Consider the following 26,605-nt stretch of genomic DNA (forward strand, 5'->3'; position numbering starts at 1 on the left):
GCCATTGCGATTGCCGATGTGATACTGTAGTGGCGGTAGAGCTTAGTTCTCGGTATTGAGGTATAAAGAAAAAGTAGTAGAAGAAGAAGAGTGGGCGGAGCAAGCGGCCCCGGAAGGACAGGGCCTTAGTTGGGTAGAAGGACGGGTACGTGTTGAACCGAGCTGTGTAGTCTCTGTGGAGGGAAAGATGCTGACCAATATCTCCAATGTACTGAGGGCCTGCGCTCAGAGAAATGTAAGCTAAACTATTTTTTAAACCCATGTTGTGCCCCAGTTAGGCTCTGGCTAATCTGCCTTGTCTTTGAAATCGCGCGGTGTTTATCCTATATAATCTGTCAGCTGTTTTCTGACCTTGTGAGGCCGGTGCTGGTAGCAGGTCTGGCTAACGAAGCTAACTCCTGCAAACATATCCACAATAATTGTATTTCTCAGCGCTTTGACCAACATAGACTCAATTATTTAGCTTTGTGTGCCTTGACTTTGTGTTTAATGTATATTCAAGCACAAACGTTACAGTTTCTGTTGCTGTCTGTTGTAAACCGAAAAAAACAACAACAACTTCACAGGTAGCTTAGCTGTTTCACAAATCAAGAAGTTATGCTTTGGTATGCACTATAAGAACTTTCAGCCTTGCATTTTAGTAGAATAAAATAAAATTAGTTTGTTTATAGATTGACGTTCATCTAGAATAGTGGCTTTATTAGAAATCTTGGCAAAAATCTGAACTGAAAGAAGTGTTAAATGAGAGTAGGATTATCTATAACGTTTTATTAGCATACATTATTGTTTTTCATTTTTACTTAACTTTAGATCACCTTGAAACCTGCTGAAAGTTATGATCCACAATTACAAAAACTTTTGTTCTAGAAAAAAAGGAATAAAATAGACATCACTCTGGAACGTCCAACAAGCTACATTTCTGTCTTTTATTAGTGAGTAGAAATTAATGCAACTAATTTCCTTGTAGCCATTGTTCATCCAAAAAGGCCACATCTGTTATTGCGATGCAGTATTTAAACAGTTTGAAACAGACTATTCTGAGTAAACAAATACATCGATTCTACAAACATTATTCATTTTAAAAAAGGAATCATTTAAAATTAAACATAAATGTATCTAATTTTTGATTAGGTACAATTTCAGGGGGACAGCGTTGGAAATCGTAATTTTTAAGAATATCTGGTATCTCTTAGTAACACCGACAGTTACTGACAGTGGAATTGAGTTTATTTTGAGTGATGTGAGAAAGTTACGAAACATTTGCTGATTTTTAAACCTGTTATGTTCTCTGGCCCTACCATAGGGAGCTGCAGCTGTCGTGTCAGCACGGACCTATTCGGACTTCACAACCCAGGCAACGTTTGAAGTAAAGGTATGTTTCAGAAACTAACCCCTGGTTCCCAAAGCTTTGGTCATTGAGATTAGGCTGTTGAGATCCTCTCCAACAGTAAAATAATATTTATCCTATAATTGTTTCAGAACATGTATTACAGTCCTAATAAACATATAGAAAAACAAGAATATTGCTAGTTGATGATAATTTTGTGTACTGTTAAGTTGATCTACTCCACTCAGTTCACCAGTTTTTCCAAGTTTGTTTGTTACCAGACAACAAAAGCACTATGTTATACACTCTATTAAATTGTCCAATGCATTTTTAGTTTTCTCACTTATTTGTTTTTTATTTCAAGAAATGTGACGTCTTCAAGCTGGATGAGGCCCCTGCAACTCAGGTGGTTATGACTCGGGACGAGGGTCTGCAGTACTACCGCACCATGCAGACGATGAGGCGGATGGAGCTGAAGGCCGACCAGCTGTACAAGCAGAAGATCATCAGAGGGTTCTGTCATTTATATGATGGCCAGGTGAATATAACGCTTCTTAGCTTGTTTGCACCAGTCCATACAGTGCAAATGCACAGATTCACTGTATTATTCAGGAGTAATTTATGCTTTTCACTAGAAGCAGTAAGAAATTGTTAGGGTAGGGTATGTGTCTATATATGTGAATTTGTCTGCTTCCCATGTGCAGGAAGCTTGTGCTGTTGGTATCGAGGCATCAATTAATCTAAAAGACCACCTGATCACAGCATACCGCGCACACGGCTACACTTTAACAAGGGGAGGAACCGTCAAGGAGATCATGGCTGAACTCACTGGTGAGTCTGCAGTGCCAACTAATTCATCTCAAGATGGATTAAGTTCCTGCATAGATTTAGCACTCGACCCTAGATTATAGTGTAAAAGTTATTTATTTCAGCATCTGTTGGAAATGTTTATTAAGACAATTTAAATTGTTTTTGTGTGAACATCACACAGGACAGATCTATACGTTGATATTGACGAGAAAATAAATCCCACAACTATAGTGAAAGGAGAAGCTGCAACAAGATAAAAATCTAACTTTCTGTAAAGCAGACCGGATACATTTGTCAAACTAGTGACAGTCTAAAACCTAGGTTGCATAAGAGATGAGCTTCTGTGGTCTGCTGTGCTGTGAAGCAGGGTGATAATGGTGTAATCATCTGCAGCTTTGTTGTCTGCACTGTAAATACATGTTGTCATACTGCGGCACTAGCAGGTCAGCCCAGGTTACAGGATCACCTGTGTTTGCCCATGTTTAATTGTGAAATGCTTGAACTATAGATAACGACTCCCTCCCTTGTTTTTGATGTCTGTTTATTTTTTATATGCAGGCAGAAGAGGCGGTATTGCAAAGGGCAAGGGAGGCTCTATGCATATGTACTGTAAACATTTCTATGGAGGAAATGGAATTGTCGGTGCCCAGGTAAGTTGCTGAACTCTTAGACAACGTGTGTGATGTCTCAATGGGTAACTTTTTATTTTCTCGCACGCTGAGTAATTTGTTACTAGTTTTGGGAGAGAACTAAAAAAAAATCAGAAAAAGCTTTATTCTACATGTTAATAATAACTTTAACTTAGGTGTATCTGTTTCTTCAGGTTCCTCTGGGTGCAGGTGTGGCGCTCGCCTGCAAATATAAGGGCACAGATGAGCTTTGTGTCTGTTTGTATGGTGATGGTGCTGCCAACCAGGTATGAGTCACTAATCTGGCATTTTACATCTTGAGTTGTAAGAATTTGAAGCAGTTACTCTCAAAAGCTTTTTTTTTTTTCACCGTAGCATTGATCACCTGCTTTACAGGATGAAAAAAATGCTGTGTGACCAATAGTATATATGTTTTCCATCAAAGGTTTACAAAAATACAAACGTCTTTTAATTTTGGTCTGTTTCTTCTCTCAAGAGGAACAAATGCTTTAAAATATAATGTCAATGATTTTTAAAAGCAGATTAAAAACTGGTTGATGGCTGCAAAAATTGTTTTATTAAGATACAATTTTAGAAGGTACTTTTAAACAAATATCACTGTCCTTTATGCATATTTTTGAACATGTATATGTACTTTTGTCCCTTAACAATTTTCAGAACACAGGAAATTCAAAGTTATTCAGCAAATTCCTGTTTTAAAATGTTTTAAGTGGATCTAAATATCTGACTCTAGCCTCACGTTATTTTTCTGAATGTTTTCTGAGAAACATTTAAACATTTAATTTGAAAATTAGTCACGTAAAATCAATCAGACTATATTTTTTCCGGGTTTCTTAAGTGAGCAAGAAACATAAAAAATATTTTCTTGTGTGTGTTTCAGGGTCAAATCTTTGAAACCTACAACATGGCAGCTCTTTGGAAATTGCCTGTTATCTTCATCTGTGAGAACAACAGGTACGGCATGGGGACATCAGTGGAGCGAGCCGCAGCCAGCACCGACTACTTCAAGAGGGGAGAGTTTATTCCTGGTCTCAGGGTACAGATTTTTACTTACCTACTTAAATCTTTTTTTGCCAGCATAATTCAACAGAGCATAGATCACTATAATATTATTTTTGGGGAGGTTTAAAAGGCAAGGCCAGCATATTCCTGTACCCTCCTATATACAGAGTATTTCAAAGAGTTTTACAGGAAAACACCATAAATAAGTAAAGACGCATACATTTTCTGAACAATAGTGAAAACTTTAAGTATCACATAAAGTTACAATCCAATTTTAAATTAGAAAATTTGGAATGAACTGATAAATGATTAACTCTTATGGAAAAACATGTTTAAAGAGTAATGTTTTTATTTCTGACATAAATCTGGTCTGAGGAGTTTGATACCTGGCCAACAACAAGAATGTTCAGTGCCCCATACACCATCAATAAGAATTTGAATTATATTCTTTTACAAACAGGGAGCAAGTGCAGTAATACAATGCATTTCCTGTTGTTGGTCACAACTCTGGTAGCAGGATTTTTGATGAGATCCTGCTGACTTTTGCAAAATTCAGTAAATATTCTGATAATGTTGCCTAAAGTTGCAGATCAATTGTACAAGTTTAGCCGTAAAAGGAATAACTGGTACTATTTTGCTTAGAATAAAGGTATATAGTTGATATCACACTTTTTAAAAGATATTTATATTTGGGTTAATACTGATATGTGAATATTAAAATAACGTTGTGGATGTCAACCGGGAGTTTTTTAAAATAAAAAAATAGATTTGAGTTGCTCAGTTATTGTAAAAACTGAAATTATGATTTAATGTCAACTTAGTAAGTTTAATTTTCAACATTGCTAAGATAGCAGTACAAATAATTCATTCACTATTGAGATTTTATTACTACAGGTTGTCTGGAATAACCTACCTTAAAAGTAAATAAAGTGAGTAGTGTGGTTAAAAACTGGTCTACAATTTGGGATTTTAGGCCTAATCTTATCCAACTTGTAATGACTATTTGTTGCAAGCATAGATTCTTTCAGAAGAGCTTATAATGATTTATTAAAATTATCTTTTTGCCTCCAAGGTTGACGGTATGGATATTCTGTGTGTTCGGGAAGCAACTAGATTTGCAGCTGATCACTGCCGGTCTGGGAAGGTTAGTCTTAATAATATGCTTTAAAATCTATTACTGCTGCTGTTTTTTTATGCTAAACATTTACTACTGTTCATCAGGGTCCAATACTCATGGAACTACAGACATACCGTTACCATGGACACAGTATGAGCGACCCTGGTGTCAGGTACTTGATCACAGCACCTCAGCTGTTTTGCTTTTCTTGCTACTAATATGAAAATGTTAAATGTCATGTTCTCTGTGCTGCTGCCCTTCTTGCTTCTGCCTTGTTTTCAGTAGTCTTCATATACTTTCCTTCCCTCTGTAGTGTCCTTTCAATAACAACACCCGGGGAGAAACTGAGTACGCACTAATCCTGCTATTGGCTGTTGCTGATTAACCTCTGTAGAATAATAGAAAATCAGAGATAAAATCTTTCTAATTCTAATTTGGATCCTGCAACATTGGTACACAGAAAGTACAGATTTTGCACAACAGGTCGAAATATGATTCATTAGCTGCTACATGTTGCAGGAAACCATGTTCTGTTTTTTTTTTCAAATCCTTACATTTGGATAGAGTGTACAAATGTGATTACTGTAGTCAATCCCTGCAACGTCCCTGCACCAATATCTGCTCTTCTAGCTACCGCACACGTGAAGAGATCCAGGAGGTCCGCAGTAAGAGTGACCCCATCTCCCTGTTGAAGGACCGCCTTCTCAGCAACAACATGGCCAGCGTGGAGGAGCTTAAGGTAGCGAATACTTTGAAGTTGAACAAGTTTGTATCAGATTTTATTTGTTAAAAAAATTTTACAGAATTGTTTTTCTTCATGTAGCTGCATAGACGATTGTCATTGCTCGAGTAGCTGCTCTGTACGTGTTGGTTGCCACTAAGCTTTTGTTTTGTCTGTGTTACATCTGTAGGAGATCGATGTGGAAGTGAGGAAGGAAATCGAAGATGCAGCTCAGTTTGCCACCACGGATCCCGAACCCCCCCTAGAGGAGCTGTGCAACCACATCTTCTCCAACAATCCACCGGTTGAGGTGCGCGGCACCAACCCGTGGGCCAAACTGAAGTCTCTCAGCTAAAGTCTGAGTTGCTTCGTCAGTTCTACTGTAACTCAAGTCCCCATACTGTTATGTGAACACACTTCACATGATGCACCATATTTGAGTGCAGTATGTGAACTCACATAGCGCATCATATCCAGAGCTTTAACCATTATTTTTTTGCCACTTTTAAACGATGAGAACAAACATGTTCTCAGAGTTAAACTGACATTAATTGGTTCAACTTTCAAGTTTCTTCTTATTTCACCACTCTAATCTGTATGGGGTCTCCATTCAAACACAGCTAAAACATCTGGACTTATTTATCTCTCTTATTCACTAATGGTGAGTGGGTTTTTTTTTTTTTTTTAGTTTTTTTACCCTTTTCAAATCAACTTTTTCATTCTTGATACTTGGATTAGACTGTTTCTGACATTAAAATTAAAATGAATATGGTGAAACACAAAACAGTTGGGAGATGGGTAATCTGAAGTGCATTTGGTTGACATCGTTGCCACGTTCTCACTGAAACATGTATTTATACTTTTAAGATTTTTTGACTGTGAGCCATATGAGCAATATATTTTAAATTGCCAGTCCCGATGAATTATTTGAAGTTCCCATCTATGAATTTAGCACTTCAAATAAGTACCTATGATGCTTTTCTTAAGCTTCTGTATTTAAAAGTGTTTTTTTTCTTGAGCGTTAAGCTCTTGAAATTCTGTTTGCCCCCCTGGGAGTATGGATAGTGTATTCCATATTTACCTTTTTGTTGTTACGCTCTGGACATTGTTGAGGTGCAATAAATCTCACTCTTCGTGTCAAACCCAGCTGCATGTCTCTGAACTCTTTTCTCCTTAACTGTAAATGATAGTGTTTCCTCAGGCAGTTTGTACCCAGACATTTTGGACCTTTCATGACAAAAATACCTCAAAAGGTTTGATTCAACCAGTATGTTTCCATTAAAAATTCCACATTAAATAAGAAGTGCAGAGGTTTCTTGTATCTTTATGTGCCTGACCCAGCTAATCATGTACCTGACAGAGCTAAATGTGCTGAATGTGGCTTCTCGTCTTTGGTTTACTCCATAATCCGAGATATGAATTTACATTTGTTGTAGCTTTTCAGTGATTTTTAGAGAGAAACTGATTGTGGATGTAAAGTATGTCGTATATATCCAAAATTCTGGGAGTCAAAATTCCACTGAATGTGTATTTATAGTAGTAATAAATCTTACAGCCTCGATATAAACTCATCTTTCCAAATTGAAGACTTGTTAAGTCTTGGTTAAGTATTTCTGATCTTGCAGCATTTTATGACATTACATTATTCACTAAAGATGGTTATTTTACCAGATGTAGCAACTGTAATTATTAGAAGGTGGTGCATCAGAATTTCCATTTTCAAACATATTTGACAACATACTGTACATGGTACATTGTTGTGAACATGCTTGCATGTCTACACAAGCTGTTGGCAGCAAATACAACTTTTAACTTTCAGCTGTTTTTAAACACTAGCAGCCTATTTATAAGATTAAAATGTCTTGTATGGATGTATTATAACTAGAATTTAAAAATAGCTGCTGTTCAGTTACTTATGGAAAGCTTACATTTGGAGTAGCAAGTAATTCAAGAAGAGTCTATATGGACACTGGATCCATACTAAAATAATAAAAAAAACATTAAGCTTCTTTTCTTTTTGTGCAATTTGTACTTTAAAATTACCTTTAATCTCATTTGCTACATGGCTTGTATGAAGTGCAATCTTAAGTTTTCTTGCCTATCTTTCTGCAAAGGTCTTAGATTTATGAAGTGCATGACTAATGTCCTGTTAACAGAATAATCCACATGAGCTGTTCATCTGTGTAGCTTCTCCAGAGTTAAAATGAGCACGTATACACTTTTCATGAAGGGGTTCGATTCCAAACATTACTGTGGTGTGACCAGTGATGTTTGTAATCATAAACGTCATTGGCAGCTTCAGTTTGTGCTTCAATGGTTTGAACGCTTTTAAAGCACTTCATTGGTTGAATTAAGAATGTTTTTCTGATGAAAGTTTTATTTAGGGGTATAAAGGTAATGAGGTTGCAAAAATGTTGAAAAACATGCTTCTTTCAGTAGATACAGAATAAATTCTTCTACAAGGATATGTATCTGGTGGCTTCGAGCATTTCCACTAACAATTAATCTGAAAGCTTAATTAGCTCCAGAAGATGGCGGTAATGCAGCAATGAGGACGCCAGCGGCAGGAAATCTCCAAATGACGAAGAAGAAGATAAGGAAGAAGGCTTCATTCCTGCTGAAAGTCTGAAACTACGTGCACACGGGGAGACGACACAATGGAGTCTGGTTTCAGTACTGGTGCAAAAATGGAGCTGCTGTGCGCCTTTTGCGCTGCCTTGCTCCTTGCCAACACAATCGCTTCTGCAGAGGAAGGCGCTCACCTGAAGAACTCCCAGTGTCACAACTACGCTGGAGGACACGTCTATCCTGGAGAGGCTTTCCGTGTGCCCGTGTCCGACCATTCCCTGCATCTCAGTAAAGCCAAGAGTGAGTTCCTTCCTGTCCGACTGATTTTAAACCCACTGGTTATTGAACCGATGTTTTGCACGCTGGAAGTGCGCGTTTTTAGATGCGTTCCTTGTTGGGAAGCCACTGCTGTGTCTGTGAGAAGATAACAGATGCGCACTGACGCAGCCTACGGATGAGCGTTTAATTGTGTTGCTTTATGTCCCTTTGTTTCCTCATGGGTTTTAATCTCCATTTAGATTTCACGCCAGAAACGTCATTTTATTTCCATGCTTTTGATTCAATTTTGTAGGACACGTCAGTGTATGACATTGATTGGATAGTTTGTCTCTCTCCGCCCCTGACACATGACCCAGAATAGCAGCACACCAACACTCTTATCCATAAAATCTTGCAACATGCAGCTAGTGCGTATGTTCTAGTTTTTAATGATTACGATCCTTAGTTTGCTTTGCTTCTCTGCCATACTGTCCATGGCTTACCCTAATGCAAGCCGTGTCCTCTATTCTTGCTTTAGCAGTTACTGATGGCATACTGCTCATTTTGAATGTGAGTAATTTGAGACCGATATCAAACATGGGAAACCTGTGCTGGCAGTCCGATTGGTAGGCATAGAGTATGTTCTCCAAAACTGAGGACAACAGAAAAACATAAAGGGAAAAAGCTTGGATGGAGAGTATGCAACATAAAATAAGACAAACTACTGTTCCACAACCATATCCACATCAGATGCTGTTCATAATTCCTATGTATACGTAGAAAATATGTTCTTAAAACCGTGGCTCAAGTTATGTTTAGATGTCATGTAACACATAAAGCCCGTTTTTTATTATTTTTTAGATAAGTACTCAATTTGGCAGTCTTTGGTTCTTGGAGTCAGTCCATAATTTCCACTGCTGTGGAAATGATGATGTTTAGAAAAGAATGGAGCTTGAAGTACTGTCAAGGTCAGTGTAAGCGTGGAAAAAAGTTAATTGGTTATGGCTAATTATTCTCTATTCCCTCTCTCACTTTGAAAAAGAATAACTTATATCCACACATCTGTTTATCTGCTTTTTCCATCCACCCGTTTGCCATCATCTGTCAATCCATAATGGTCTAAACTGGGAAAATTTGAGGAACTGAGTCTCAAAGCATGGAAACTGATATGATAATAAAAAAAATGTGTAGGACATCTAAAATCTGGAAGTAAACAGCTAATTCTTAAGAATATGTAATTGGATCAAACCCAGTAAAATAAACTGATTGTTCAAATCCACTGCAGTAGTTTAGTGTTAAAAATGTAACCATTTGCCATGACTTGTAAAATGAAGTTGTTTACAAGTCTCCTATACAGGATGGGAATATGCAAGTGGAGAACATTTCAAAGAAAATATTTTTTTTGTGCATTTTTTTTTTCCTATCTCAGTTTCAAAGCCTGCCCCCAACTGGGAAGGAACTGCTGTCATTGATGGGGAATTCAAGGAGCTAAAGCTGTCCGACTACAAGGGGAAATATCTTGTTTTCTTTTTTTATCCTTTGGACTTGTACGTATGTCTTGAATATATTATTGTAAAATCACATTGTCTTTCCTGGAGTGCAAACGTGTAAAATATGTCATCATGGTTTTTCTACTGCAGCACATTCGTCTGCCCCACTGAGATCATTGCTTTCAGCGATCGCGTGCATGAATTTCAGGCCATCAATACTGAGGTGGTCGCCTGCTCGGTGGATTCCCAGTTCACCCATTTAGCTTGGTAAGGAAACCACTTCCAGTAGACTTAGAAAGTGCAAACCACACTCAATAAATGGCATAATTACATATTGATTTCTCTAGCTCTTCCGTAACTTTAGTAATGATTTGTCTAAAGTGTTTTGCTCACTTTTTCTGTTCTGAACAGGATCAACACCCCCAGGAAGCAGGGTGGACTCGGACCAATGAAAATCCCTCTGCTGTCTGACCTCACGCACCAGATTTCAAAAGATTATGGAGTCTACTTGGAGGACCAGGGTCACACGCTGAGGTGCAATTCAAATTTTAAATCACCATCATGGTTCAAATAATGCCGTTCTATAATGCTGGAGAAGTAAAACGGTCCAATCAAAAAAAAAAATTGGAACAGGATGTGAAATTGATGTTTTGTGTTGTTTTTTTGTTAATTATTTATTTATTCTGGAGAACTTTTCCAAATCAGACCTTTGCTATTATTTATAAAATTATTTATTTGACTTTTAAATACTTTTTATAATTTGTCATAATTATTGCAATAATTACCATAACATATGATACAAGTAATATTTTTTTTCTTATGCTGCAGAACCTTTTTTTTTATTATTATTATTTTCTCAATTTTTTGATATAGGGACTAGATTTTGAGACTTGAGTCAGAACTAAAGTGGGTATTTGACATGGTGAGCCCTACCCTCATCTAACATGTCCATGTTTTTGTCAGAGGTCTTTTTATCATTGACGGCAAAGGCATCCTGAGGCAGATCACCATGAATGATCTTCCCGTGGGAAGATCAGTGGATGAGACTCTGCGGCTGGTCCAGGCCTTCCAGTACACAGACAAACACGGAGAAGGTACTGAAAGTGCTTTCTATTCACTTTTGGAAAAATTATTTATCTTTTGGCTATAATGAAATCCGTTTTTGAACAGACACCGGGTTTGTTCAGCATTTTTTATTTATCTTTATTTTTTTTCCCTACAGTGTGTCCAGCAGGATGGAAGCCAGGCAGCGACACTGTAAGTATGACTGGGAATTGAACTGATTCTTTGTCCTGAATAGTCTTACTAAACAAAATGCATCATAGAAAACCTGATTTTGATCAGTTTAATAAGAGAATGTTTCTGAAGTTCAAACATTTTTCTTTTCTTGGCATAAACTGATGTTCAAAGATGCTTGATGTATTTGAAAAAAAAAATCATTAATTAAATGATATCTTCCTCCACAGATCATTCCTGACCCCTCAGGCAAGCTGAAATATTTTGACAAACTGAACTGAACAACTTTTCTGCTTTCCCTCCCAAACTTTTTAATTCCAACCAAGTTCAAATAAAATCTTTTTTTTCCTAATTTATGGTGCCTTATGTCATTATTTGATTTCATGATTACATGTTGCATTTGTGTTTTCCCCTAAACTGGGGTACTTGTTGCTGAACGGATGATCATAAGTCACTAGTGAAGGAATTGGTACGCTATGCTGGCATATGATCAATATGAACACTGCTTGTTTAGTACTAAAATAAAAAATTTCCTAAATATAGAATTATGTTGGGGCACATACAGATCATGATGAATTCCAGGCTGTGTATTTATTAGCCAACGGGTGATAACTGGTAGTTAATATTTCATCATCACTCTTTTTTTTTGTTTTCAGCAGCTAATCAAGTATTAAAGTGAGGCTGATCAGACAAGTTTTCTGGGAGTTTTCCTCCTTTTTAAGAGGAAAACTCCTCACTCTGTTTTATCATCGGTAACAGAGTCATCGCCTAGGTAACCGTTAAACAATTCTTCCTGGACAATGAATCCTGTCAAAATGAAATTTCCCAGCAACAGCCACATGCTTACTTGCACTAAGTAGCATCTTATAATCAGAATATTTATTATATATATGTATATCTATATAGTTTTGAGATTTTAAATATTTTTGCATATTCTTATGGCATACTATGTAGCTTTAGACTCGGCACATTTTGAAGACCTTCATAATTTGAAGACGTGAAGAAGACCCAACTATGACATTTTGCACTAGGAATAATGGTAAGTTAGACAATGCCATAAAACAGAAAATTAGAAAACCTGCAATAAAACAGCTACAATATCAGTATGTGGGAGCATTCCCTCAGCTCGGACCCAAACAACTGTTAACAATGTAGAATAAATTATGGACAAAACAATGTTGGCAGAGGAATTACAAACCTTGTAATGCAAGTGTACCTTGAACTGTCTGCAAGCAATAAAAGAAACTTACTCTACTGGGCAACTTTCCTAAGAGGAAATTGTTCATATTCCCATTACAACCTTCAGAAAACCCTCACATTGAGTATTGTAAGAGACAAATATTTGCAAAAATCTTCATTCTGATTTGTGGTTTGTCTGGTGGTGTGTCTGTGCTCACTATAGCACTTATGTGTTGTTAGGGCTGGTTAATATTTCTCTTTTGATCAGTACTCAAGTGAAAAACGGTGATGAACAGAGATAAGCAACTCATATCGAAAAGGAACAGGATATGCGTCAATATGTGGATTTACAATCAGGCGTGTCTTTTTGGAGGATACATAAAGGGAAGGCTTCTGCCGCCGCTGTACAACTCTGGGAGCGGCTGATGCAGAACTGTATGCGCTAGCTTTTCTAATTCTTTGCCGGGGGGGGACTCCTAATGAGCGAATGAAGAAACAAATTTTGCTCTTGTTCACATTTCGAGGACTGGTAAGGAAAGGGAAAAAAGGGAAAAAGAGAAAATGGCCAATTTTGTGTTACGGTCAGCTGAACCAAAGGATGTATCTGATATCTTGCGACTCATAAAGGTAAGGCACTTTATCTGCTTTCTCAACAAGTTCTTTCTAGTTCAAATTTAAATTCAGTTCACATCTTTATGCATTGTAGGAACTTGCTAAATTTGAAGAGATGGAGGAGAAGGTGATGCTCACTGAGAAAGGTGCTGTGCATTAACTTATTTATGCCAAAGTCTACTATCCAAACAAGCAGTAACCTCTATTTGTAAATAAGCAAAACAATTTTTGCTATGGAATCCTTTAACATTAATATCCTACTTCAACTTAGATCTGCTTGAGGATGGCTTTGGGGATCATCCATTCTACCATTGCTTGGTTGCAGAAGTCCCAAAAGATCAGAGCACAGAAGGTAAAAAAAAAAAAAAAAATCTTACCTCATATTTTAAGATATGTTATAAATAAAGCCTTTAACTTCTAGTGTCTTTTATCAAGGATTTTCTGTGATTGGCTTTGCAATGTACTACTTCACATATGACCCGTGGATTGGAAAGCTTCTCTATTTGGAAGATTTCTATGTCATGCAGGAGTTTCGAGGTAAGATTGCTGAATAGTTCAGCTGTTGTGCAAAATGTAATAATTTACAGCTGTGTTGCGACATTGGCAAAAACTGTTGTAATTGCTCTGCCTGTTTAATGTTTCACCAGGCTTTGGCATTGGTTCACAAATCCTGAAGGTGCTGAGTGAGGTACAGACACATTATGTGTAATTGCAGCTTATCTGGTCAAACATTTACGTTGATTTTGGGTGTATTAGTGCTGCTCATATGCTTGCTTTTTAACGTCCATTTTTCTGAAATATCTTTCCTTCAGATTTCTGTAAAGACCCGCTGTAGCAGTATGCATTTCATTGTAGCAGAAAACAACAAGCAGTCTATTGAGTTCTACAAGAGAAGGGGCGCCGCGGACCTGTCCTCGGAGGAGGGCTGGCGTCTCTTTGAGATCCAAAAGAAGGACCTGGTGAAGATGACTGCAAAATAAAACATACTGATCACTTATAGAGAATTTTAGGGATGTCAATAACAATGTTTGTGGGACAGTTTTAATATTTCTGTATCTTTGATTCTTACCTGATTTTGCAACATTTACCTCATTCACATTGTAAATTAAGCAGATTAACACTTATTAACAAACTGCTTACTAGTAAAAACCGTTTTTTAAGGCTTTATGAAGACAAATTACTCAGTCTTTGAAGTTATATTCTTGTGTAGAAGTTATATTCTTGTGATTTATGAACACAATAAGTGGATAAAAAGTAACCTATACATTAAAATGTGCAGTGTTGGTATGCAATAAGGAACATCTATGTTATTTTAATATGCAATGTTAACAGTTATCTTGTAAATTAAATCTGTGATGGAGGTTTTTGGTTTCATTAATTAGAAATGAGTTATATTGTAAAATGTAACAGTAAATGTGATGTTTTGAAAATGGTAATGAATAAAATATGAAAATCTAAGTGCATAATTTGCTATTGTCAGAAATAAGCGTAAATTAAATATATTTTAGGAGAAAAACAACCACCACCACCCCAGCAAACTTTGTCAGTTTAAACTTTGTTCATAAAACAGATTGAAAATGTAACATTTTTATTATTTAAAAACATATGGAGCGCCATATTTTTTAAACCAGATAGTGTATTTACTTGGCTGACGACTTCTACTTTATTTTAATTCAGCATTGCCATTGATCTTCAGAAATCCTGAATCAAATAAACATTTAACAAAGCAAAGTGCATGTTTGTAAATCAGGTGCTAGTCACTTTGTGCCTTCAATGCATTATACTTTTGCAGCTTTGTCCATTTCATAAAAAACTCTTTGGGGGGAACAAAAGAGCAATATACAACAGGATATTTTGTACTGAACACATGTCAATTTCTAAACACCAGGGAGACATTTTGAACCTACCTTGACAACTTGTGAGTTAAATAAATTTTCTTTCTTTAACTGAGTAACTAATGGGTAGTTACTCAGGACAGCACATAGCACAAGGTTTAAAAAATTAACTAATCTGTTACATGATCAAGTTTTCTAATGCTGTAATTTATTTGCAGTCAATGGAAAGCTGGTGCCCCCTGCTTGGTGGTTAGAAAATTAAGAATGTATATATATATATATATATATATATATATATATATATATATATATATATATATATATATATTGCTTTCAGAGAGGCGCTGCATTTTATTCCATCCTATAATTTTTTTCTAAGTTGTTCAGTTTGATGGGATGGTGGCTAGCAGAAGTAGGGGAATGTTCAGGTGCCCCTGGTTTGATTATAGGTCCAAAATCTGCCATATGAGAGTCTACTGGTCTGTCATGTGATACTAATCCTAAAGGATGTAACAGAGACAGAAGGAGCTTAAATCAACTGAAGCAAATGAAAAAGAGCACATACCTATATAGACTGACTTGGCCAAAAAGATGCATGTCAAAACTATAAAATGTTGCAATACTGTTTCAAAATGTTTCTCATTATTGTCGGTCAAAAGAAAGCTTGTTATCTACTGAAGTGGTACTTTTTAAAATAAGTTCTAAGAACCACCAGCTCAAAGCGTGTATATATACATATATATATATATTCAGGGGTCTGTAAACAGATACATGCTATATTTTCACTTTTTGAGGAGAAAAATAAAAATAAAACCACTTGCTCTTTTTATTTTATTTCACCTTTATGTGCTCTCTTGTTTTGTTCTGTTAGATTTACCTCCCACAAAACATGTTTTTGAAAAAGTTCAAGGTGTGTGAGTACTCCAACAAGACATTGTGAGAGATAGGTGCTCCTATTTAAAAGCTGTCAGCTGTAGTTTAAAAACAATATTTTTGTCTTTAAAAACTGAAAACTAAAACGTAAATTAGGTTCCTTGTTTGCCCCACTGATGTTTGGTGAAAGTAGAATGGTTTTAATCAAGTTACAGTCACTTTTGGTTTTGTACTAAAGAAACACCACGCAAAGCTGTGTCACAATTCAGCAGACAGGTCTTCACATCATGGCCTTTTTGGTAGCTTTCGGGTGATTTCCACCTCAACTCTTCCGCATTTTCCTGCCGCTCTCGGGCTGTGACGTGTCGTGCTGACGGCGGCCTCGGAGCTGGAGAAGCGGGGGGCTGTAGCAGGACACTGTCTGGCTTCAGACGTCCTGCTTCGTTTTTCAGCGGTGTTCCAGAAACTACCCCCTCACCCCTCCTTCTCTGCTCGTTCGCGGCCCGCCCAAATCACACAAAATTCCCGACTGAATCCTGCCCGAGTCTGGGGGAACCAGGCGGCCTGGGAAGCCGTGGAGCGGACAGAGGCCATCCCTGCAGCATAAATCTGGTACGCGGCTTTCTTTTGCTCCCGGATCGCCTCTTGCTTGAGCGATGTCTTCGTCTTAGTGCGTTTGTGGCTGTTTGAATTTGTTTGCATTTTATATTTTAATTAAATTATTTAATGTAAACGCGAGGCCGCTCAGGGCTGGGCCTCTTCTTCCCGGGGCCCGGGCCTAATTGAGGCCGTGATTGGTAAAGCAGGCCTATGTTGTTAGCCAGATGGCTAGTTAGCCATCAAGCTCACCGAAAGTTCAGTATCTGCACTCGCAATTTTTCGTTTTTGTCTTTGATAGATAAAGAGTTCTACAACTGTGGAGTAAAATTGACTTAAATTTAAGTATATTTAACAAAACCGTTTTGTTAGTAAGTCATTTTATTCACATTCAAGTTAGCATTCCTCAGACACAAGGCTAACAAAATGGCGGACGCTTGTGTGTTGAACAGTGGTTGTAGAAAAGGTGTGTTTAGCACTTCTCTTGCTAGCTGCAAACCTCTGCAGAGATGTATACCCGTGAACAATGAGCTTAGCCCGATTTTCTTCGGGGTTTTTTGTTCTGCCATTGCACATGTAATGCTGTCAGCTCTTTCTAAACCAGTTTTTTCTGTGGCAGTCGGACTTTGCATTTAATATTGTTCCATTGGTCAGTTGGGCATGGTGCCTTTATTTATCTCAAAGGGCTTTGTGTTTGGTTTAGACTTGTGCACGAAACTAACAAAGTTAATCCAACCACTCGTGTGAGTTTTAATACATAGTGTTGACATCTTTAAAGAGGAGTGATGCCCTGTTGTGTTGCTCTCTACGCATCGTTGTCACCTTTTTTGCCCACCTAGAGGTGGGGGATGGTACATTCAGTAAAAACTGGCACCTCAGTTACACCGTTTTTTGTTTACATCTCTGCGTCTTTCTTCTTTGAGGAGATTTCTATCCCATGTGATCCCATCTTCTTCCCCGTGTTAAACGTTACACTTAAGGCTTTAAGTGTCATCTTGGTGAAATTTACCTTGGGAAATAGAGTGGAGATTATGGTTTCATTTACAAGCTTACCTTTTCAACTGAAACGTGATGTCTGTATTATTAAACCCACTCTTCTAATTGTGTTATGCGTTCAAAAACTGATTTTAAGCAAATTTGACACACTGTTTCAATTTACTAATCTATACATAAACGTTTATCAAATATACTGTATGTCAAAGTATTTTTGACAAGTGTTAATTACTTTTGCATTGATTTTTTTAGTTGGACACTGCCCTATTACATGCCAACAATTTTTGGCAACTAATCCTGAACGAAAGGATTAGTTGTGGACGTATGTGGATTGTTTATTCCTGATCTGAGTGATAGTTTTACTCAGTTCGTCTTCAATGTTTTCACTTTATTCCTTTCTTTAAATGTACGAGTAGACATTAAATTAATACAAGGGTCCAGTGTGGACAGTACAGTTTTTTTCTACAATGTTCCATTACAATCTCTCTTAAAGCACTTGGTGAGCTAAGAAGGAAATACTCAGTTTGTTGTATGTCAGAATATTATTACTTAGATTATGCAGCTACCAAACTATTTGCACAAATTTGACCATTTAAGTAGCATGAAGTTGAAACAAGGTGTTCTCATTTTTTCTATCCTCACTTTCTGACATCAAATCTTTTAGGTCAGTTGGGACAAAAGCAAATTCCTAAACACCACAATGAGATATTTTGGTATCTATTTTTATTCCAGAAGTTTCTATTGTTAGAAACTTCTGGAAACAATTTTTTATGGTACTGAAATCAGGGATCAAATGTTTTCTTATCCTGAACCAACTTTATAGATACAGTGGCGGCATTTTAATGGTCATTCACTGGAAAGAGACCAAATCCTATACTTAAAAATACTTAAGAATTCTTAAGTATTCTTAATACTTAAGAATACTTAATACTCTTAAGTATTAAGAGTAATTAATACTTAAGTCTTAATTACTCTTTTTTATTACTAAAAAATAACTAAGGAAAGCAGTGACATATTTGTTTCTTTTTACAGTGTAAACACATAAGTGATATTTGAATGGTAAATGCTTGACATTAAAATCACAAAGGACTTATCAGATGCAAGATTTGGGAGGCCATTATATTGAATGTTCAGCATTTGTAGGCTGCAACTTTAGGTCTAGATGGTCTCTCTGCCTTTGATGCCTAATTTTGCTATTGTTGTCCAGACCAAAAACATGCAGACACAGGTTGCCCTGCTACCATTCATCTATAGTGATTTTTCTCAGATGCTCCTGAACAAATCTGTTGAGAATGTTTAAAATGTCAGTGTTTAATTTGCCTATGGTTGTAGTTTTTACAGCATTTCATAGGTTAGATACAAATATAAACATGTACCAGCATTTTTATGCGTACAGCCTATTGGTTAAAAATGGCAATAAAATATTATTATAGTCAACTGATAATATAAAAAAAGAATTATCTTTTGTTCCTAATACCCTATTAACAGGACAGCTAATTGACCAGTCTTTGTTGTAAACTATATTGTATTAAGTTCTCAAACATGTTTCAGCTAAAATCAAAAAGATGATGCCTTCATCCCACTGGGTTGTGATATTTTATTTTCATGATGGCCAGTTGGTTATATTGCGGTATCTTTACATTAGGGTTTTGTGTTAAAACATAACTTGTGTAGTAAATGAATAATCTCCTAATATCTGGTAGAGTAAGTTAGGCTTCCATTTATTTTTGCTGAAATAAACATTTGGAGTGAAACAGCGTTCGAATGCTGACTGTCACTGAACCTAAGGCAACTTTAATGAGATACTAATCTTGCTCCGTCATGTGAGCTCCAGGGGGGGTTTGTGAAAAGAGCTCTGGTCAAACCCCTAACAGTGGTAAACAGTGATATAATCATTTCTGTAAATTGAATTAATAAATCTCTCTTAAAACATGTCCTGTCCTACAGTGGAGCATTACAGCTTTGAAAAAAGAGAAAAAAGGGAAGCGAGCTGGGGTAAAAAGTTAAAAAAAGATAGAGAGATTAGAACAGAATCGAGGAAGGAAGGAGGATACACTGGAAAACATGAGAAATCTGTTTCCAGGTCTGTGGAAAGAAAATAAAACACCTAGGCTGAATCTACTGAAGGAATTGCACAAAAAGTCATAATATTTCATAAAATATTCGTCATTATTATATTGTTGTCAATATGTTAATCGACAACAAACCTGCTTATATTTATTGTTTGTTAAATAAATCAAACCAATTTTTGATGAGGATGATGCAGGATGGAGATTCTGCTTTACATTTTACCTCATCAAGTATCTAAAGTTTTCCTTTCCTGTTGTGTATGGAGAAAAAAAATACTTGATAAAGAGGTTCACACGCACACTAGTCACATTAAAATCTGTCAAATGGGTACAGTTGACCCTTGATGCATGCCTGCCTAACGTTTTTTTCCTGTTCCAATTAATTTTTTTTACTTTTAAACTGTAACACATAATTCTAAACTTAATATAATCAAAACTTTTGGTTTTATGATGGATTTTACTCTTATATTTTGATAATTTGGGCGACTCATTTACAATGCTACTGAGATGCAAAAAAACTTTAGGGCATATAGATTTTCTTAAGGCACTCCTAATACAGTGTAATAATTATTTGTTGACCAGTTTTTACATTTTTTCACAAGAATTGCTCTTCTGCACATATTTTTCCAGCTGCATTTTAACTACTGCATGCTCTGCTTTCAGCTCCTCAGTAACAAATGCAGCACGAGGACAATGGATGAGGATGTCACAAGGCTTGCAATACATGCTGAAGAGCCTAAAATAATAATACACGGATCGGGTAATTAGACATGTTTATTTGTTCTTATATATACATCTCTGACTAAAAGTATTTTAGGAGTGTTGTTTCTAGTTAGAGGATGTACATATCCACTTTGACTTGTAGCCTCAGAACTTGTATAATAATTTCGGGTCCTTGGTGTTATCCTGTTAAATGATTATCTTCTTGCAGATGACGGTTGTGCCGGTGGGCAGGAGTTTGTTGTGGAGCTTCAAGAGACTGTGTTGGTATCAGAAGGTGAGGGTGAAGGCATGGCAGTTCACAGATTTGCCCCAGAAGAGCTCGTCATCCAGGATGCAGTTGAAGACGTAGTTTCTGAGTATGTGCATGGAGATGAAGATGAAGATGTTGCTGTAGAAACCTGTGTGATGGCTCTAGAGGGTGAAGAGGAAGGCGTTGCCATGGGAGACATCCCGGAAGATGGGCTGGACCCAGAACAGCAGGATGACGACCAAGATGGCTGTGGAGATTATCTGATGATATCCTGTAAGTTTACTGCTCTGCTTTGCATTTATTAGAGATTCGGCTTTCAGTTTTTTATCTTGATTTTTGTTTTGAGATTTGATCAATCCCCACTTAAGTTATTTTCATTGATTTAAGTTTATTCATTGATTCATAAATTAAACTTTAATAATGACCATAAAAATCAGTTCAAGGTTCCTTGCACTTGATTTTAATTTAACAGGAAATCAAGAAATTACGAACTTGATCCCATTTACACATTAAAGCATATTTCCCAAATCTTTATCTGTTTTTCTTTTAAACTCCAAACAAGAACATGGTGTTTTGTTGAAGGCTGAAAAACATTTTCATTTCTGAAACACAAAGAAAATACATGTTTCAGTATTTGACCCTCCAATTACATATTATCGGTGAAAAGTTGGTTGATTCTAATCGTTGATGGGTTTTTTGGTGTGCCTAGGGCTGTAACGTAATAGCTATACTACATTAATGTTTATGTATTTATGTACGTAGTGGACGAAGCTGGAAAAATGGTCTCTGAGGATGGAACTGAGGTAACTGTGGAAGGGGCCGTGGAGGACCAAGAAGTGGAGAAGGACGAAGATGGACAAGAGGTGATAAAAGTGTACATCTTCAAGGCGGATTCAGGAGAGGATGACATGGGTAGGAACTTGGTTTTTTTTCTGTCTGAACAATATTTAGAACAAAAAAAAACATTAAAAAAAATATTTGCATGAAACAAAACTAGCAAACGCAATATACCTTTCTACAGGAGAATCTGTCGACATCAGTGATGGAGATGCAGAGAGCGTCGCACTAACAGAGTCTACAGGCCAAACACTCAGAGAGAAGATGGTTTACATGTCTGTCGGGGATTCCCATCACAATCAAGGAAATCATGGTGAGTCTTATGGATCCATTGGGCATGAACCGTGAAAGTAAAAAACGGGGGGGTTTCTGTGGACACTGCTCTTGTCTTTTGTTTGGCAAAAAACAAAAACTGGATATTGTACGTTATCCATGTCTCACAGTATTGGCTTTATGTAAATGAAGTTTTGTTGGTCCTTCAGGTATAGAGGACAGCGAGGGCTGTGAAAACCGAAACGGCGCTGCCAGTGCACTGCTGCACATCGATGAATCAGACGGGGTCGATGAAATCAATAGGCAACGCAACAAGAATAAGAGACGATCAGAACATCGGCAGGTCCAGACAGGTACGGAGGAAAAAACCGAATGTTAATTTTCATATCCAGACTCAAAACCAATTTTTTCACTCATGGAAAAGATAAAACTGGCTACATTTTAAAGAAATATTTTTTCATTTTAATTACTTAGGCCTTTAACTTATTCCTCTATTTTACAGTTCTGTTTTTTTTTTTAGCTTTTAGGGATATAATTTTATTCATCTACAATTGATTTTTAACATTGATGGAGCGTCTTAGTTAAATGCAATTAATTTTCTTTAGTCGCTTATCAGACTTTGAAAATAAACTGTTTACTCAAATATATATATAGAAAATGTATGCATTGCCCTGCAAAAGTATTCATATGCCTTGGAACTTTTCACATTCAGTGACAATATAAACACAAACCTCAGAGTAATTTATTTGGTGGTGTATCATAGACCAACACAAAGTAGTGCATTACTGTGGCATGGAGGAAAAAAGGTACAACTGTATTTTAAAAGTCACTTAATTAGTAAATCGTCCTGCCACGTTCAGTTGAACTTCAGTACAAATGGAGCTGCTTCAAAAACCCCCAAGGTTTGTTAGAGAATATTAATGAGCAAACAGAATCATGAGAAACAGGGAGCACACCAGATAAGTTTGATTGTAAACTTATGTTTTGGTTTGTCACAAAACTCAAAATATATTAAAGAATATGGTTGTAAAAATACGGCAAATGTGAAAGGAGTATGAATACTTTTATAAAAACACTGTTTTATGAAAATGAAATAAAAAAGTGACTCTTCTCAAACAAGTAATTTACCATGTTGTCATTTGTCTGTTTTTTTCCAGCCATTATCATTGGTCCATATGGCCAGCCGCTGACAGTTTATCCTTGCATGCTCTGTGGTAAAAAGTTCAAGTCGAGAGGTTTCTTAAAGCGACACACTAAGAATCACCACCAGGACGTTCTGACCCGCAAAAAGTACCAATGTACAGACTGTGACTTCACCACCAACAAGAAAGCCAGCCTCCACAATCACATGGAGGTGCATGCACTGAGCAGCAAAGCCCCTTTCGAGTGTGAGATGTGCGGTAAAGAGTTCCACCAGCAGGGGGCGCTGTTCTCCCACAGGCTGCAGCACCACCACCGGGAGCCCAAAGCCCAGCCACCTCCTCCACCCACTAAGATGCACAAGTGCAAGTTTTGTGACTATGAAACCGCTGAGCAGGGACTGCTCAATCGACACTTGTTGGCCGTCCACAGCAAAAGCTTTCCTCACATCTGTGTGGAATGTGGGAAAGGCTTTCGGCACCCGTCAGAGTTGAAGAAACACATGCGCACGCACACCGGCGAGAAGCCTTATTCCTGTATGTACTGCGACTACAAGTCGGCAGATTCCTCCAATCTCAAAACTCACATCAAGACTAAGCATAGCAAAGAGATGCCGTACAAGTGTGAACGCTGTTTCCAGACCTTTGCAGAGGAGGAGGAGCTGATGCAACACGGACTGACTCACGAGGAGAATAAGACCCACCATTGTGCCCACTGTGATCACAAAAGCTCTAACTCCAGTGACCTGAAACGCCATATCATATCTGTTCACACCAAGGACTATCCACACAAATGTGCGGTGTGCGGAAAGGGCTTCCACCGGCCATCTGAGCTCAAGAAGCACTCTGTGTCTCACCGCACTAAGAAACTCCACCAGTGCCGGCACTGCAACTTCAAAATCGCAGACCCCTTCATCCTCAGCCGCCACATTTTGTCTGTCCACACAAAAGAGCAGCAGGCCTCACCTGAAAAGAGTGAGGCGAAAAGGACAGAGACGCACACTCCCGTTGCGGCCCCTAAAAAGTCTGCACCGAGTGGCTCGGGTGGGTCCGGCCCACCAGCCAGGGTCAGTGCGGCCAGCTTAGCCAGCAGTGTGACTGTTGTTATCGGCAAAGGACAGAAAGAGAAAAGAATTTACCAGTGCCAGTACTGCGACTACAGCACCGGGGACGCTTCGGGGTTTAAGCGGCACGTGATCTCCATTCACACAAAGGACTACCCACACCGCTGCGAGATTTGTTCCAAAGGCTTCCGACGGCCCTCGGAGAAGAACCAGCATATCATGCGTCACCACAAGGACGTAGTGAAAGCAGAGTGACTCTGACTGAGCCAAATACTGTGCCAGAACAAAGACCAACATCAGAAACGCCCATCACACACCTGAGTCCTTGCACACTCACAGAAACTGTGTGGTGTGTTCGCTCTACTTTTGTCCAATCTGTTGTTTTTGCTCTTTCTAAAACTCAGCCTTATGTTTCTTCGCAGACGTATACTCATGTACATACCATTAAGTCTCTGACAGAGTTAGCACCCTCCTCTTCCCCTTCTTCATAGACTTGCACTTTTTAACTGCATGTCCCCTGCTGGTGACTGTGTGCATGGCAGTTTGTCTTTTTGTAGATACACATTTTTGGATTTGGCAGGTAGCAATCAGTTCTTGGTCAAAATCGGTCCTAATGATTTGTCTTAATCGAAGTGTAATTTTCAAAATGTTTGCATCATTCTTTTGAAATATACTTTTAACCAAACAGAGATATGGATTAGCCACATGTTCTAAGTAGCACTTGTGAAATTCAGTTTGTGTGTGTGAATGAAAGGGAGAAAGAAGGCCATAAAAAGTCCCCCTATGTTGTGCTTCCTGGTGCTTTGGTCCCACCGATATGTAACATAATGGTTTTGTTGTGGTAACAAAAACAGAACGGTATCAAAAATCATTCTGTGTCCACCACAATCATTCAATTTACCTGTAAAAGAAGTGGACGCTCTATGGTTGTGATTTAACGTCGACATATGCACATGAATCGCTGTGCAATCAATGCTTTACTTTATGTCCAATATTTCTGTTTCTTGTCTGTAAATGTGCTCAGTTGCCCGGATCAAGCGGAGACTAAGCCCTAAATTTCAGTGTTTCAATCTTTTAATTCAAACAAGGGAGAGAAACCCAGTGAATTTCAAAGTTGATTTGAGTGAAATGTATTTTGGGAATCATACAGTATATGTGGTGCTGCAAATCTGGATCTATGAACTGAACTGTGTTTTCACCATCACAGATGTACTTTTGCCGGTAGAAAAGGGAAAATGTATATCTTTTTAGATGCAACATTCAGATGCCAGGCGCTGGTGGTGTATGCGTATTATGGCTTTTTACATCCTTTAACACCTGTGATCATTTCTGTTTTTATATTTATTTCACTTACAACTCGTTGTATAGTTAAGTGTAACTAGACTTCTATGGGACGTAAATTATTGTTTTGTATACAGATCTGTACAAAGCGTGTAGATGTAAACACTTGATAAAAAGGAAATCCGAATTGTGTTGTTATGGATGTACGTCTGCGTATTTGTTAAAAAAAGATAATAAAGCAAAGTATTTTAGCTGTTTCTTTTATTTTGCTAATAGAAGTCAATTATGGTGCTCGGGTAAATGGAACAGTAGAGTCGTTGCAAAGCGAAGTAACTGAAGATGATGTTTTAGCCAGTAGCTTTGATAGATGAATATTTCCACATCAAAGATAATGATCTGCAGCTCGAATCACCGACATGATGACTAGGGGAGGAAATTAGGCAGGTGGGCACTCGGCTGTGGAAAGCAAAAGAGATTAAATTGATTAGTGTTTGCATTACTTTAATGTAGTTGGATACAAAAACAGGATCCAGTGATTTAAAAGTACTGTTTTTAGGAAGGAAAACAATGTTTTCAGCCAGAGTGCCAGCGTCCAAGGCGAGTTGTTTGAATTTCTACTTCACGTTGGCACTGACTTCATCTCTACGGCCTGGAAAGGTCACAAAAGATTAATCTACTAAAGATATGGCGACACAAAATGTAGCACTGCTAGTGAGGTCTTTACCATAAAGGTGGATGATTTTGTTGACCTTTTGTTTCGTCTTGATGTCGTAAACCAGTGCATAGTCATCATACTTGACGTCCACCATAATTATGTCATTCTTACTGCCCCAACCTAACAAAAGCAACAAGATGTCAGTGTGTCTGTTAGAACCGTGTTACTTTGGTGTGTGCATTGTACTTAAGCTCACTGACAAATGTAAACTTCCCAGGCATGTCAGTCTTTTTGGCCCGGTTGCTCCTTCTCCAGCAAGAACCGTCGGCGCTGCAAGAAGATGCAACTCGTTTGTGATTCATTTTCTATGTTCTTTTCTCTCTCTCGGTGTCCTCTTACCTACGACAGGCATATGATAGATCCACGTCTCCCTCTGCATTTGGTGCTGGCGTGGCAACGCCCATTTTCATTGTATTTTTGATGTTGACGAACCACTTGCTGTTGGTAGCGAATCTGATCAAGTACCACTTCCCTCCTGCCTGTTGAAGCAAACAGAATATTAAAATCCATTCGTTCAATATAACCTTGAGATGTTATTTTTGCTTTTAAAGGGGCAGTGTTATTCATTTCCAAGGGATAGTGCCATTTTATACCACAATCAAGTTACTATGTTACCTTCTGTTCTAAAAATGCTGTATGTATCAAACATCTCTTGAAAGAAATTTGACACCTTGAAATTGGGTCCCTGTCTTTTTAAGAAACTCCTCTTTCTGACATGCTGCCTTCAGCATGTCCTCACAAAAATGCTTCTTTATTAAGTCATTTACTACCGTTCTTAGAACAAGTAGTTGGTATGAGCTCAGCAGATGCAGTTTCAACAGATTTTTGCTAATTGCTGCTGCTGCTAGTCTGAAGGAGCTAAATGGGGAAGGTGTGGATACAAAACCAGGATTCAGTGATTTACATGTAGGAGCTTTGTAAGAGCAAGTGTTTAGGCACCTAAAATGGTAGCCATGGGAGATTAAAGGATTTCTCAAACACATGAA

The 26,605-nt window shown here is 37.7% G+C and overlaps 4 protein-coding genes across 4 annotated transcripts; all 4 read left to right on the forward strand.

Moving 5' to 3' along the window:
- The first annotated feature begins 89 nt into the window (after nt 1–89).
- Nucleotides 90–7,635, forward strand: pdha1a (pyruvate dehydrogenase E1 subunit alpha 1a). The gene is made up of 11 exons (XM_032576423.1): nt 90–235; nt 1,304–1,372; nt 1,692–1,865; nt 2,032–2,158; nt 2,696–2,787; nt 2,961–3,053; nt 3,668–3,823; nt 4,862–4,933; nt 5,011–5,078; nt 5,537–5,645; nt 5,818–7,635. The coding sequence occupies exons 1-11, from the start codon at nt 188–190 to the stop codon at nt 5,980–5,982; spliced, it is 1,173 nt and encodes a 390-aa protein (XP_032432314.1). The 5' UTR covers nt 90–187; the 3' UTR covers nt 5,983–7,635.
- A 566-nt stretch (nt 7,636–8,201) lies between these two features.
- prdx4 (peroxiredoxin 4) lies at nt 8,202–11,531 on the forward strand. The gene is made up of 7 exons (XM_032576424.1): nt 8,202–8,495; nt 9,883–10,000; nt 10,094–10,210; nt 10,355–10,477; nt 10,907–11,037; nt 11,166–11,200; nt 11,410–11,531. The coding sequence occupies exons 1-7, from the start codon at nt 8,285–8,287 to the stop codon at nt 11,458–11,460; spliced, it is 786 nt and encodes a 261-aa protein (XP_032432315.1). The 5' UTR covers nt 8,202–8,284; the 3' UTR covers nt 11,461–11,531.
- Nucleotides 11,532–12,743: 1,212 nt separating this feature from the next.
- LOC116728367 (diamine acetyltransferase 1) lies at nt 12,744–14,574 on the forward strand. Its single transcript, XM_032576425.1, has 6 exons — nt 12,744–12,985; nt 13,065–13,116; nt 13,242–13,322; nt 13,406–13,507; nt 13,618–13,658; nt 13,783–14,574. Exons 1-6 carry the CDS (start codon nt 12,920–12,922, stop codon nt 13,948–13,950), a joined length of 510 nt encoding a protein of 169 aa, XP_032432316.1. The 5' UTR covers nt 12,744–12,919; the 3' UTR covers nt 13,951–14,574.
- Nucleotides 14,575–15,973: 1,399 nt separating this feature from the next.
- LOC116728432 (zinc finger X-chromosomal protein) lies at nt 15,974–25,155 on the forward strand. The gene is made up of 7 exons (XM_032576551.1): nt 15,974–16,290; nt 20,001–20,097; nt 20,269–20,583; nt 21,073–21,222; nt 21,332–21,460; nt 21,630–21,773; nt 22,578–25,155. Exons 2-7 carry the CDS (start codon nt 20,031–20,033, stop codon nt 23,876–23,878), a joined length of 2,106 nt encoding a protein of 701 aa, XP_032432442.1. The 5' UTR covers nt 15,974–16,290; nt 20,001–20,030; the 3' UTR covers nt 23,879–25,155.
- Nucleotides 25,156–26,605: the final 1,450 nt, after the last annotated feature.

The sequence above is a fragment of the Xiphophorus hellerii genome, chromosome 11 (assembly GCF_003331165.1).
Source record: "Xiphophorus hellerii strain 12219 chromosome 11, Xiphophorus_hellerii-4.1, whole genome shotgun sequence".
Lineage (NCBI taxonomy): Eukaryota > Metazoa > Chordata > Actinopteri > Cyprinodontiformes > Poeciliidae > Xiphophorus > Xiphophorus hellerii.